At 38.6% G+C, this 13,497-nt stretch overlaps 1 protein-coding gene across 5 annotated transcripts in view; it reads right to left on the bottom strand.

The window, feature by feature from the left end:
• Positions 1 to 13,497, bottom strand: part of Arid5b (AT-rich interaction domain 5B) — a 174,825-nt gene that overhangs the window by 13,011 nt on the left and 148,317 nt on the right. For all 5 annotated transcript variants that reach the window (XM_074078952.1, XM_074078953.1, XM_074078954.1 and 2 more), the window contains one exon: positions 11,616 to 11,713. In XM_074078952.1, coding sequence (XP_073935053.1) covers positions 11,616 to 11,713 — 98 coding nt within the window. The remainder of the gene's footprint in view (positions 1 to 11,615; positions 11,714 to 13,497) is intronic.

The following is a 13,497-nucleotide window of genomic DNA, read 5'->3' as shown; positions in this document are numbered from 1 at the left end:
TGCATTACATAAAGAATTTGTATAATGCAACATGCCCATGCCTTGTGAGTGATTATTCCTCAAATATTTGTAGTACAACAAAGATTTAATCAGTTTCTAGACTGTACAGATAAAAAGCAAAAATGTACCCAGCTCCCAAGAATTCATTACACAGGAAAAATATTTTTCAATGGGCTGCAACTCTTAGGAACGCAGACTGGGTATTAGGTGGGCGGAAGTAGTGGGGAAAAGAAGTAATATATCCATTAGTAAATCCAGAGAAAAATTTCCCCCTCTTGATCTACATCAGGTCTGGGGATTGAAAGCTGGATAGATAAATGAGTCTTTATTATTACCCAGATTTCACATTTCAGATTAGCAAAATGCTTATTTATGGTGCCATTAATGGATCTGAAATAGGTAAGCCATCATGTATTAAAAAATAACATCTTTTCATAGGCATAAGATTTGTAGCAGCATGAGATTTTATTTTTCACTAGGAATAATACAAGAATAACATTTTCCACCCCAAAGCAGAAACAGTAGGGGATCCTTTTGCTATCACGGAGATTCTTATTAAATTCAGTCACTGTGAAAAGCAAGATTTTTTTTTCCATCTCATTCTTCTTCTTCTTTTTAAATAAAGAAGACTTAAAAATCAACCCAAGTTAAAATTAACAAATCAATGGCATTATAACTTTGATTTATTAGTGTCTGAGCCAGTAAATTATCATCATATAAGAAATTGCTGGTTTGAAAAGATTTGAGCTTTGCTAAATCTGAAGTTAAATAATGGTGCTTGGTACACTAGGTTTTTAGATCTGCCTCATCTGATATTATAAAAAATTCAATACATTTCTCTACAGCAGAAGTCAGGGGTCAGCAAATCTATTACTGTAATGTAAGTAATCTGGCAACCTGCCAACTCTTTCTCCCTTTTTTTATTTTTTTAAACACCAAGGCAGATAATTTCATATTTACAAAGTCGAAAATCCTCCAGGGCCTTGCCTCTCTTTCTCAACAAAAGGCAGCAGCCTGATATTAGAGAAATGTATATTACACATGTCCTCATCGTTTCCATTTCATACAAAAGAAGAAAAGACTCTTCATCTTTATTAAGCAACACTCCCATCCCCTCCCCATAAGCAGAGGAAAAATAACGTCAAATCTCATCTGAACGAGTAACACTAATGTCTCCTGTATTGATTAATGCTTGCATGGAATGACTGAACTTCGGGGCCAAAACATTTAGCAAACAGTGCTTAAGAGGAGAAATGAGAATCCATCTATTTATAGAGCTCTGAAAAATGATATTACGATAATCTCTGGAACAAATTCAATTTAGAGAGTGGGGGAAAGAGGTGGGGCATCTTTAGGGTTGTATTTGAATCTCGAGTCCATCCCAGTCCTTTGTAGTCACCTTCACGACATTAAATCAGTGAAAACTTCCAGGTCTAAATATTTGCTAGTATCTTCAAAGCAGAATATTTTAGGGGCAGAGGAAAATAAAATTGAATGGACATGTTAGGCCAAAAACGTTACTACTGTTTTTATACTATTAGAATTTTTTTGTGTGAGTGGCAGTAGAGAAGAAACGACATACTGGTTCTACTGGGGCTTTGGACCTGATGTGATCCCAAATGGACTTATTACATCTCCAAGTTCATTCCAGGGTTGATAAATTCTAAGGCTTGGCCAGATATTTCCCTTCACAGGCAGAAATTGAAAACACAACTTCATTGTGAAGTGTGGGAAACAGTATTTAACCAAATGTGGAGCCAATAGAAGGTATATTTTTCTTTCCTCAAGATAAAGTACATATCTGTTAACGTTCCAGGGAGCATAGAAAGTTTCTAGTCTCACGTCTCAACGTTCTAGACCCTGACTGTGCAAATGGCAAAGGAGCATTTTGGCAGAAGGGAACCAAACCAAAAGCCAAATAAATACACAAGTGTGCTCTGTGGATGTGTGGGGATGGGAATGTTTTCCTCCTCAGTAGGCACAGCTCTCTTGAGCACAACAGCCACTGTGTTGCTTTCTTCCCATGCTGATTTGCAGCATCGTGAAGCACGAGCCTATGGTAGGAGCCACTGAACCAAGAAAATGGTAGCAGAGTGCAACATGGTTGACTTAGCTTGCCTTAAGTCACCATGGGTAAACTGTACTATGTATTTTATAAAGGAAATATAAGTGACATCATTTATATTCTGTGCCAAGACACCAAAAAGGTACATGGTCCATTAAAATCAAGAAACAAACATGGCCTCTTGTGAGAATGGCTCCGTTCCCTGGGAAAACCATCTGCTCGCTAGGAGCTACATTACCTACTCTAAGGACAGGAGAAGTTGAACAGGAAGGGCCAAGGCCTGTGGCTCATACCTGTTATCCTAGCTACTTGGCAGCAGGAGAATGAGTGGGGAGATTACCATTAGAAGTTGGCCTGGAGGAAAAGTTAGTGATGCCTCCCATCTCAACAAACCGGGCATGGTGGTGCATTTCTGTTAATACCAGCTGTGCAGAAGGTAGAGATCAAGAGGATTGAATTATGAGGCCAGCCCAGGCAAAAAATTCATGAGGCCCTTCATCTCAACTAATAGCTGGATGTGGTGGTCTGTCATCGCAGCTATGTGGGGAAGCACAAACAGGATTACGGTCTAGGCTGGCCTTGATAACTAAAGTAAAAGGGACTGGCTGTGTGGCTCAAGTGGTAGAACATCTGACTAGCAAGTGCAAGGCCCAAGATGACTAAAAAAAAAAAAGAATCATGTCTTCCATGGAATTCCCCTTTTAGACATAATCATGCCATGTCTGAGTTTCCCATGACCTCCCTAACAGAGCTGTTCAGAGACTCTGCTTTGGTGAGACCTCCTTCCACTTCCTAGAGTATCTAGTTTGATGTTATTCCCCTGCCTTTTGAAGGAAGATCACATTGAAGAAAGCTGGAATGGGCTTACAGAAGCTGAGTTTTATGTCTTAGGGATTAAAATACGTGCTTACAACGACCGTACATGACACCCAGTCCTCCACAGTGCCAGCCAGCAAAAGATGGCAGCAATTATTCTTCCCAATGAGAAAACAATGACTAATGGAGTTCCATGGATTCATTTCAAGAGCAGACAAACATTATCTCAAGAATAATAAACAGACATAACTATAGTGTTTCCAACGTGATGTGCACCCCACAAATGAAGGAAGGCATGTCCGTATGTAAAAATAGGCCAACAGCTATGGCATTTAAGTCCTATGTGTGTTAGAAGCCACTGGTTCCAGAGCTTCTGAAATGTTCAGCAATTCCCCACAACACTTAGGACTTTGGCCAAACTTTGTAATAACTTGTACAAAAACAAAATGTTCCAAGAGGTTTTCAGTGGATGAGTTAAAGATATATTTTAATGGTAAACAATTACATTCTTCTGTCATCTGATACTTTTTTCCCCCCCCTTCCTTTTTGGAAACATGCTTTCTGAATTTTTCAATAGTTCCTTTGTGAAGGCATCTGTTACTCACATAATTGAAAAGATGTTTGTGCAGTGGCCTGCTTGAGAGTACAGTGATTTAATCTTAATGATAAAGCCCAGAGGACAGAGGATCATAAGTAGAAACCTCTTGTTATTAATCAAAAAAGAAAAGGGGTGACACCTAATCTATTCTCAGATTTAAATTCATGCCTGATGAAAACTATCAACAAAACATGGAACCTGTAAGTTTCTTAAATACTATAGTTAGATCCAAAGGGGGTGTGGAAGTGGAGGAAAGGGTGAAAACAAAAACGAGACAAGTTGCCTGACAAAGAAAAACTGCTGTTTGGCAAGCTTTTTTTTTTTTTTTTGGGTCAAACAAAGAACTTGCTGTAGTTTACAGCATGACAGACACACTTGATTAGTTTGTGCCTAAGGGTGTTTTTACACTCAACAGTGTAAACTCCAACTTCTATTAATTACAACTTGCATTTAGAGGCAAATTTAAGAATTTTTAAGTAAAGATTTTTCAAAGGCTGTTGTTTATTTAAAAAAAAAAAAAAAAAAAACCAAACCAGTTTTTCTACTCTAGGGCCTGGCTAGAGTTTTGTTTTCCTTTTTCAAAGTTTCTGGAAATATCTAGGCATTGGAAAGTTTTCAGAGCACTGTAGGCATGCTAAGTGGTACGGAGTGTGAGGCTCTCGTGTATGAAATTACCTGACCATCATGTGGGGAGAAATTCTTCACAGATGATAAGGAGAAGAAGCTGCCCTGGTGAAGAGTGCTTACATTGACCAGATTCAGGGTCTTTATAAGAACAAGCGTGGTGGGGCACAGGCAAAGGCACAGCCTTAGTCCACCCAATCCAGAGCAACTGGGTTTGGCTTCCCAGGCTCCTGACTGTTGATAAAGGACTCTGTGGGGTTGGGATGGGAAAAGGAAAAGAGTGCCTGGTGGCAGTGTCATAGAGAGAGGAACAACAGAGTGGCCACTGGCCAGTACACCCATTAGTGAGACAGTGCTTGGAAAAGAGATACAAATTCCCAGAGTGGCCAATACCACCTGGGACCACGATGGACATAGTCTACTCAGTGGGACTCAGGGCAAGAGAGTTAATAGACAGTGACTGAAAAAGCGACAATGCCTGCCTTTGGTGTGTTTGATTTGTTTTGATTTGGATGTTCAGCCTTAGAAATCTCTTAACCTAACAGCCCCTTCCCATATTTCACTCCCTACCTGTTTATAAACATTTTCTGTTTGTGAGGATTTAATGTAGCTCATTCAACTCCTGTTTCCTGCCATGTTCATGACACTGCACTGGGTGCCCTGGAAATATTTTGAGGAAGGCAACATTGTATGGTCCTTGCTCTCTCTATTGTTCTTCCATTCTACAACCGAATTATTTGGGGAATGTGTGATGATTTATCCTAAGTTCTAAACCTACCTCTTAAAGATCCAGTTCTAATTCCAGATCCTCCAGGAAAACTATTCTCATTTCAGCTGGGAAATCTTTCTTCCTTCTTTGAACCCTGTTGAACTTGTTATTTGTATCTATTACATATCTAGGTTTTATAGCATATAGCTTTTTGTTTTTTTTTTTTTTTTAATTTAACTCTCTTGCATATGTGTATGGCCAATGAGTCAGGTCTTGTGATAACTTAGATAAACCATGAGTCACAGGTTTTCTAGCTCTATTGAGCCAGCAGTGGTTACCTGGTACTACCATACTAAGAAGAATTTTGAGGCCGAACTGGGCTGACAGGAAGCAGCACCACATTTCCTTAGCAGTCTTTGCCATGACTGTGGTAGCATGGGCACCTCCTCATTGCTCAACAGTCCTGTTCTAAACTCTGGTTCATACTCTCTCGTTACCCCTAAGAGTGCTTTGTATAAGGCAGATGTTCCCAAAACACCAACTGGCTCCTGAGAGCAGTAGCAGAGGCAAAAAGGCAATTCTTGAATGGCAAATCTCCTAACCAAACAAAAGAAACAGGCCCTAGGAGAAGGTTTCTTAGTCAGTATCATTTTTTTTTCAACTTAGAAAACTGAAATTGAAATTTAGAGAATTTCAATTAGAATTTTTTTTTATCTTTTGAATCTTTTATTTTTTAAATTGTTGTACTGGGGGTATATTATGACATTTACAAAAGTTCTTACAATATATCATAGTTGAATTCACCCCCTCTGTCATTCTCCTTTAACCAATTTCAAATGCAATCTTAGGTTGTGTTGACAGATGGATGCTGCCCACTTCTCAGGAAGTACTATGCCACATCTGGAGTAGCTGTGAGTATTCTGAGTGACGAAGTAGAGGCAGCAACAGAGAGCCAGCCAAGGTAGGAAAGGCCATAATAGCTTGGTTGAATGGAATAGGAAGACTTGGAGTGAGAGAGGAACTTTGCCAGGTTCACAGAGAAAAGGGAGCACACATACAAGCTAGTTCCAGAAAGCAAAGAAGGGCCAATGGGCAGCCACCAAAGGCGTTTAGCATATGCAAGAGTTTTGTGAGGAAGAGAACCTTCGACAGTGAGGCTTCCTCTCCAGGATCTCCCATCACAGGTGCTAAAGCAGAAGGTGGAGAGCCTCTACCTTCTCTGTCAAATACAGTTCAGTCTCAGTGAACCTAAAGCTGTAGGCTATATTTTGCCTATGCATGGTTGGTTTAGCTTAGGTGAAATATTTTCAGAAATATTAGTGGCAATATTTGTAAAGCTAGGTGATTTCACATCAACACAAACTCAAGAACATGGAAGGCTGGAAACCACAGAGACTATACCTGACTATAGCAACAGTGATGTCTGGTCCCACTGGGCCTCTTTGATCCAGGGTAAATGGGATGGTTTCCCTCTCTCCTTTCCTGCTCCCACCTTTGCCACCTGCCTTCATAAACATCTGGGTTTGTCACCATAATGTGGAGCAGCACTTCTCCCAGTACCTGAGTGAGTACCTAGTCTTTTGAATTCTCCATCTGTTGCTGACTGATATTTTTGTAAAATACCACAAAAAATGAGTTCCTAGAAAAATGAAATTTAAAAAGAGGCATACAAAAAATACAAGCCCCAATTTTTATTAGATTCAGTGGACATAGAGTTATTCTGGCAAATTTATCAATGCTGATTCACAATTGCTGTCCTTATAAAGCTCTTGATAGGCTAGTAGCAAATAGTTCACGAACAGGTCAGGAAACCTCATTTGGGTAACACTGGTATAAGAGGGGTGCTAAGGAACCTCTGAAATATAAAATTCCGGGATCCTGCCTGTGACTTTCTCATTGTGTATTGATTAACTTCAAGAGTGTCAAAATGAACAAGACTACATGGAATCATGTCCTGGACACGAACAGAACTATAACTCACCTTGACTTTCCTTGGCCTTTTGCTATGGTATGATTAGCTGAGTTCCTTAGAACCTGAGAGATTTTTGGTCTTTATTTTAAGCACATACTTATCTTACTTGGAACATGAAGCTTCCCCCACCTTGCCTACCACCTTTAGAAAAAAAAAAAAAGCTGACCCTTCAGCTGTCTGTCACTTAGTTTCTGTCCAAGTGCATCTGGCTTGGGTATGGCTCACCCTAAGTCACTGTGAAGGAAGCGACACAGTGTGACAGCCTTGTCCAAGGAATGCTTATGGGAAAACCAGAAGGTTAGAATTTGAAATTAGGTATTACGTATGCAAGAAGATGAAGCATAATTGCTCATTTCCCTCACAAACAAATACATTTGTTTATGATTTTGATTTCTTAAATGCTCAGAAAGGCACATCACAAAGTACTTTTGCCTTAATACTCCTTTTAAAATCCTTAATAACAACTTCATGTGCTCCACAGAAACAGACCATGTAATTTATTCAGGAAAATTAAAACCAGTAATCTGGTATTCTGTATAAAGATTTTCCCTCCTTCTTGTGCTTCAAAAACATTTTTTTATAGAAAAAGAGATGAAATCTGCATGTGAAAACAAAGCCTTGAAAGTGAATTACTATTTCAGAAAATCAAGCTAAGAAAATTCCATAAAAGTAGCCATTTTCCTTTTTGTTCCTTTACTGATAAAAGAAAGTGATTTGGGGCACCTTAAGTAAAGAGTTGGGCAAGAAAGAAAATGTTCCACTTAAAAGGGTCCTTTGCCAGGGGGAGATGGGCAGTTTTCTTTGCATCATAGTCTACAGTAACTTTACCTACAAATCTTGAGCAAAAAATGTCCAGAATAACCACATTTCATAAGCTTTGCTGAGTTTGAGACATGTATGTAGCAACAGCCTTGCGATGGGAAAGCATTAGTGCTTTTTATATTGGTAATCATCTGTAACATGAGCAATTAAGTACAGTACTAATGGACTATGGCCAGGAGCCTAGTACTAATATTAAAAACTGACAGAGATGAATAGGTTTGGAAGCAAAACCAGGCTGACAAAGACATTTTTATGAAGTGCTTGGACCTATTTGATTTAAACCAATCAGAAGCAAGTTTGGACGAGTCAGGCCTTCAGCGACAAAGATGCATTCACAGGCATTGTACCATTTCTGCTATGCCTTAAATAAAAACATCCATTGATTCTTTTCAAGAGTCCACACTTTCATTATTACACTCATTAATAAACCCAGAGTGCCCAACTAATATACAAGTAACATTAACTAAGGATCTGGCTTTTTTTTTTTTTCATGTAGTAAAATGAAAACGTTTACTGGAATCCTGAACCACACTGGATAAAAAATACATCAGTGGATAATGCATTGTGGATCGCTCATTTCTTTTTCATCTTCTAGGAAAGCAAAGCTGGAGGGAGGGAACTAGGAAAAGGAGCAAGTCTCTAAATCAGAGTAAAAAGGAGAACCCAGATGAGCCAGGAGCCAAGGAGGGATTCCAATGATTCTGATCTGGGCACTTCCAGATCAGATATTTGTCCACAAAGTCCTGACTCTTCTCAATTCCTTGAGTCTTCTTGAAAATGACAGCCCTTCACCAATCTTGTCTTCTCTATTTTATCTGTGTTTGTGAAGGTGGTGACTAGCATGAAATTCACCATATTGTGTGGTTTTATTAAAAAGTTCAGCCTCTTATTTGGTCAAAGTCCCTGGACAGATCTGAGTGTCCTCTGCCCTTCTCTGGTGGAACCATTTAAAGAGAAGATGTCCACAGCAGTGACTCCCAAGCTCTTATCCCCATCATAACACATGAGATTATGGGTAATTCCTTAAAAGACTATGATTGGCTCAAGAGAAAGTAGCATTATTTTAATTATAGTCTGATTAAAAAAAATAAGTGATCCTCAAATTTTGGAAGATAATTATTATTAATTACTAAGTATTCATGGCACCCTTTGCATCTGATTACAAGTTGACAGTGGTCTACTTGACAAAAGTAGATGACAAAAACCAAAGCTGGGTAAATGCTAAGGGCTTACAAATCGCTCTAGGAAAGCAATGCTCTAACCCAAGCCTTGTAGGCTCTGCACCATAATTGCTGATAGAGTTACACATAAGGCAGGGCTCTCCATGTTGGAGTTCCTGTGTAGCAGCTGGGCTATTACTGTCTCAACTTCAAATACATCCTGCTTGGTGATGCTAGGAGATGAATTCTTAAATGACATGTCCCTTTTATCAGCTGTCTCCCTGATGAGGTTCTGAAAACAGGAGGAAGGGAGAAGGGACCTCTTTTTTTCCTATTTTCCTTACAGAAGTTGGTTCCACTCTCTAGTTTTCTTTTCAACAATCCCAGAACAGTTCAATGTACATCCTGTCCTCTGAGGTCTAGCGGCAGCCAGCAAGCAACCTTTCTTCATTCTGAGCCCAGCTCCCCAGAGCTCCTCCTTTGTGCTCCTGAAGGACCAACACTGCTGGGGTGGCTCCCTCTCAATCCCAACTTTCTTTCTATTCTCAGCCTGAGGGAGCATGTAGTTGACTTACCTGTGTTGACTCAGTGTTTCACACAACACTTGCTTGGCAGTTCCCTATAATAAATTCTCTTTGCTGAATACCTAGTGTGCTTTCCATTTTCCTCACTGCACCCTGACTGATACACTGACTAAACAAATTCTAGATTTGGAAAAATAACATGGTTCTTCAAAATTTTTAATTCAATAGAAGAACCAAATCTTTGTGAAATATTTAGTCTTATTCTGAGAATTTGGAAGAGAAGTTTAAAAAAAAAACCATTTAATAATGCTTTGTAGTTGCTAAAGCTTGTGGTATCTCTACTAGATTTTTCCATTTTGACTGAAAAGAAGCTTCTGGGAATTTGCTACTCCAGGAAGAGTTAGATCACAAAACAGGGAACACCATCTTCAAAAGATGTATGTTGGCGTTTCATTTAAGATTGAGACTGTTTTTGTTCCCAAAACTTCTTGAGTAAATTAAACATACATGTACACACACACACACACACACACGCACGCACGCACACATCGTACTATTTATTTCAATCCTCTCCATCTCAAACCTTGTCTGGTATTTTTGCTTGTTTGTTTGTTTTTGGTGGTGCCTGGTCTTGAACTTGGGGCCTCACATTCTACCACTTGAGCCACACCTCCAGCCTTTCTCTTTATTTTTTTGACCCTTGAATGCTTTGTAAAAATTCATTTGATTAACATGTTCACTTTTCAACTAGGTGAGCTAGCTAGTAGCTGAGATACATTCCTTTATCAAATTTTATTTGCTGTGTGTCCTTTAAGTTTGGTAGCTCAGATTTTGAGAACATTTGCACATAGAAGAAAGGGACATTCACTCTCAAAATTGAAGCAACTTGAAAGTGGAGACATTATTTCCAATGAAAATGTTTTGATTTAAATCTTTGACTTATAAATCAAAAAACAAGACAACTTTGGTATCCTCAGATGGTATTTAGAGAACACTCACCTGAGGAGACATTGTACAAGGACGTCAGCAGTGTATCTTTTACATACAGTAAGAATGTGTGGGCTTTTGTATTAAATACTGAGTGAAATAGCAGTCACACGAAAAATAATTGATGTACTATATAAAAACCATGCTACCTTTTAAAAATCCTTCTGGATCATATCACTGCCAAGGCAATCTCTTGGGGAATTCTCTGTGGGAATTTTTCATGAGATAGTAAACCCAACTCAGTTTACTCCAATTATTCTTACAAAAGCATTCTAATTTTTGCTGAATCACCATATTCTTTTGGGGCTCTAGTTTAAATGCAGGATAGATGAAAGCTCCATTGAAAAATGACTACGAACTGGTGTGGTATGTGGCATAACCTGAACGTGCACTTATGTGACTCAAAAACAGGTGTCATGGGTCTAGACTGAAGCTGGAATGAATGGCAACTAACTATAAGAAGAACAACCAGTAAATTTATAATTGCATTTTACTTTCCAAACTACCAAAAGAACTGGTCTGTTTGTTCAGTTAACTAGCTGTGTCTTGACTTCATTCTGTGTGGCCACTGTTCACACACACACACTTCTGCTTGATCTCCCAAGCTCTGGTATAAATTAAATATGGGCTTGAAGCATAGAGCGAGGATAACAAATGAATTTGCTAATCCATTTTCAGTGGTGTATGTAATAAGGTCCTAATGCAAAGGGAAAGACTCTTGTGATTAAGACTTTCATAGGAGGCTACTTTTGCATTCCTTCTTGGTTGTATCCTCATCATTTTTCTGAAGTAGGCAAAAATTGTTAGAAAACTAAACAACACAGAGTGTGGCTCAAGAAGATTTCCTGGGCCAAACACATAGATGTAAGAGAGAAAAATACCAAGATAGGAAAAAAAAAAAAAAACCCAGACTTTATCTGGGTCAGTGCTGTTATTGTATGAAATGCTTACTTTTCAATGTTAATACAGTTATGTGGCAACTTCATAGTAACATTGTAGATCTTTGTTTTCCAGAAGCTGAAAGATCTCATGGTAAATAAATCCTGAGCAATCTAAGCTTATGGAAGTGGGTGGCCATTGTCAGACAGGTGGTCAAAGTATAAAACCTAACTAAAAGAACATCTATCTGACTTTAGTCTCCGTAACCAGAAAAGGCCACGTTGCCTAAAAATCACAAGGCATTATGCAAAGGGATAGTTGCAAAGAGATAATGCTAGAGGGATATTTTCTGTTTTCTAAAAGGTCCTTTAGACCTCTGCTGCCTTGTCTTTGATCAGAAGCTTTTTCTAATTAACATGCTTTTTAATTAAGCAAAGGCTTTCCAAAGTGGTTTCTTACCTTTCATAGTGTCTGCGGGTACAGGTGGCAGCGCTGGTGCTCCCAGGATTACCCCCTAATTCATCATAAATATGTTTCCATTGACGACGGGCTGTTATCTGAAAAAATGGCAATGAGAAATTCAATCATGAGAGATTCACAGTGTTAGGCTTTGATACATATGCAACAGTCAGAAGGGAACAGTCTGTTCTGGAAATCCAGAAACAGAGAAGTCCAAATGTGTATAAGGGGAGACTTATAGTTTTATAGTAAGATCTCACTTTACAGTAAAAATGGAATCTAACTTTTGGCTCTATATTGTGTCACCCTTTGCGACATCTCCCTGGCTATTCATGTAGCTATTTGCCCCCATCATCCCAAACTTGTTCCTTTATGTGATGTGATAAAGCACAGCAAAAATAAAACCACATTTCAGCTCAACTACTTCTTAGATCACTAGCTTAAATCAATCACAATTAACACTGGCTGCCTGAGGCTGGTGGTGAGTGGTGAGGTACATAGGTTAAAGAAAGGATTGTTCACTAAACATGCTTTTGTATCTTCTGATTTTTGAACCAGGTAAAGAGTTATCTACTTTAAAAATAAATAAATAAAATTACCACATAAGTTAACAAAAATAATCAAATTGAGGAATTTATAGTCATCTCAGGCTACATTTTTATGCCAGCTCCTCTAACCACTAAAATAAAACCAGTCTCTGAAACTGTATGTCACAAGCTGTTTATTTTTATTCACTTAGGTCAGGAAAGTGAGGTATTGATCAAATTCCATGAAAACCAATGTAATCTAAAGTTAACATATTCATAATGAATGATATTGAATTGGGTGAGTAAAAATCAACAGCTTGTAATATACTGAACTGCACGCTATGGTCTTGTTTTATTTTTTCTTAAATTTCATTTCTGTACCTAGATTAAGATTTTGGAAAATAACAGATGGAAGATCTGGCAATTGATTATTTGGGGGAAACCATATCATTTACTACATCTGAGCAAGTCTAGGGTTTCCTTGAAACTAGGAAGGCAAGACAAGTGCTAAACTCTTTGTGCACATTTCTAAATAGGGTTACAGGAAAACTGTTACGGGAATGTGTGGGGGACAAGGTGTGGCAAAGATGCCAGTGCATTTAATACAATGAGGGCAGGAGGAGTACACAAAGGGGGCCACAGGCGGCATTGGGGAGGAGGCATGATACAATCTCAACTTGCAATGGATGGGGCTTTGTAATTATAATCTAAGGAAGAGATGGGTGGTGAAATATCATAGGGTAAATGGACCATTTCCATTTCATTTCCATAAACCCTGCTCAACAGGCCCATGTAGGACCTTGAGACAATGTTAAGTTCAATTTCCCATGAAACATTCTTGAATCAATTGGTTTCAATAGATGTCATTAGAACCATCACTTCCATCTAAGAGCAGAGATAACCAAAAATGAAATCTTCCATATTTATAGTTTTGGCTTAGATTCCAATAACTGGTTTGAAACCCTTTTCAAAGTACATATTTTGCCAATTAGTCTATATTTATAAATAATAGATATATATTTAAATAAACCTCCATCAATCTTGGGCTGATCTCTTCTAGGGCTGTCTACCAAGGGAGAAGAAATGTGATCCCTTCCTAAGTATGTATGTTTTTCCTCAAAAGTCCTCAATACTGAGGCCCTTGAAACATACCTCCCTTTTTGCCCCAGTCAAATGAGGTGAGAGGAACACAGAAGGGCCAGGGAACAGCCAGGATGTGTCCTTGAAATCCCTTCAAAAGAAACCATTGGTCTTCTCATTTTGTGACTCTTGTGTACACCATATTTTATATCTCTTAAAGGATTTGCACTTCCATTTAATTTTCCCATAGTCTGTGAGACAGATTTTTGGGGTTT

Source organism: Castor canadensis, chromosome 7, assembly GCF_047511655.1.
Source record: "Castor canadensis chromosome 7, mCasCan1.hap1v2, whole genome shotgun sequence".
Classification (NCBI taxonomy): Eukaryota; Metazoa; Chordata; class Mammalia; order Rodentia; family Castoridae; genus Castor; species Castor canadensis.
The sequence above is the reverse complement of the archived record's forward strand: the minus strand, read 5'-3'. Positions and strand labels throughout refer to the sequence as shown.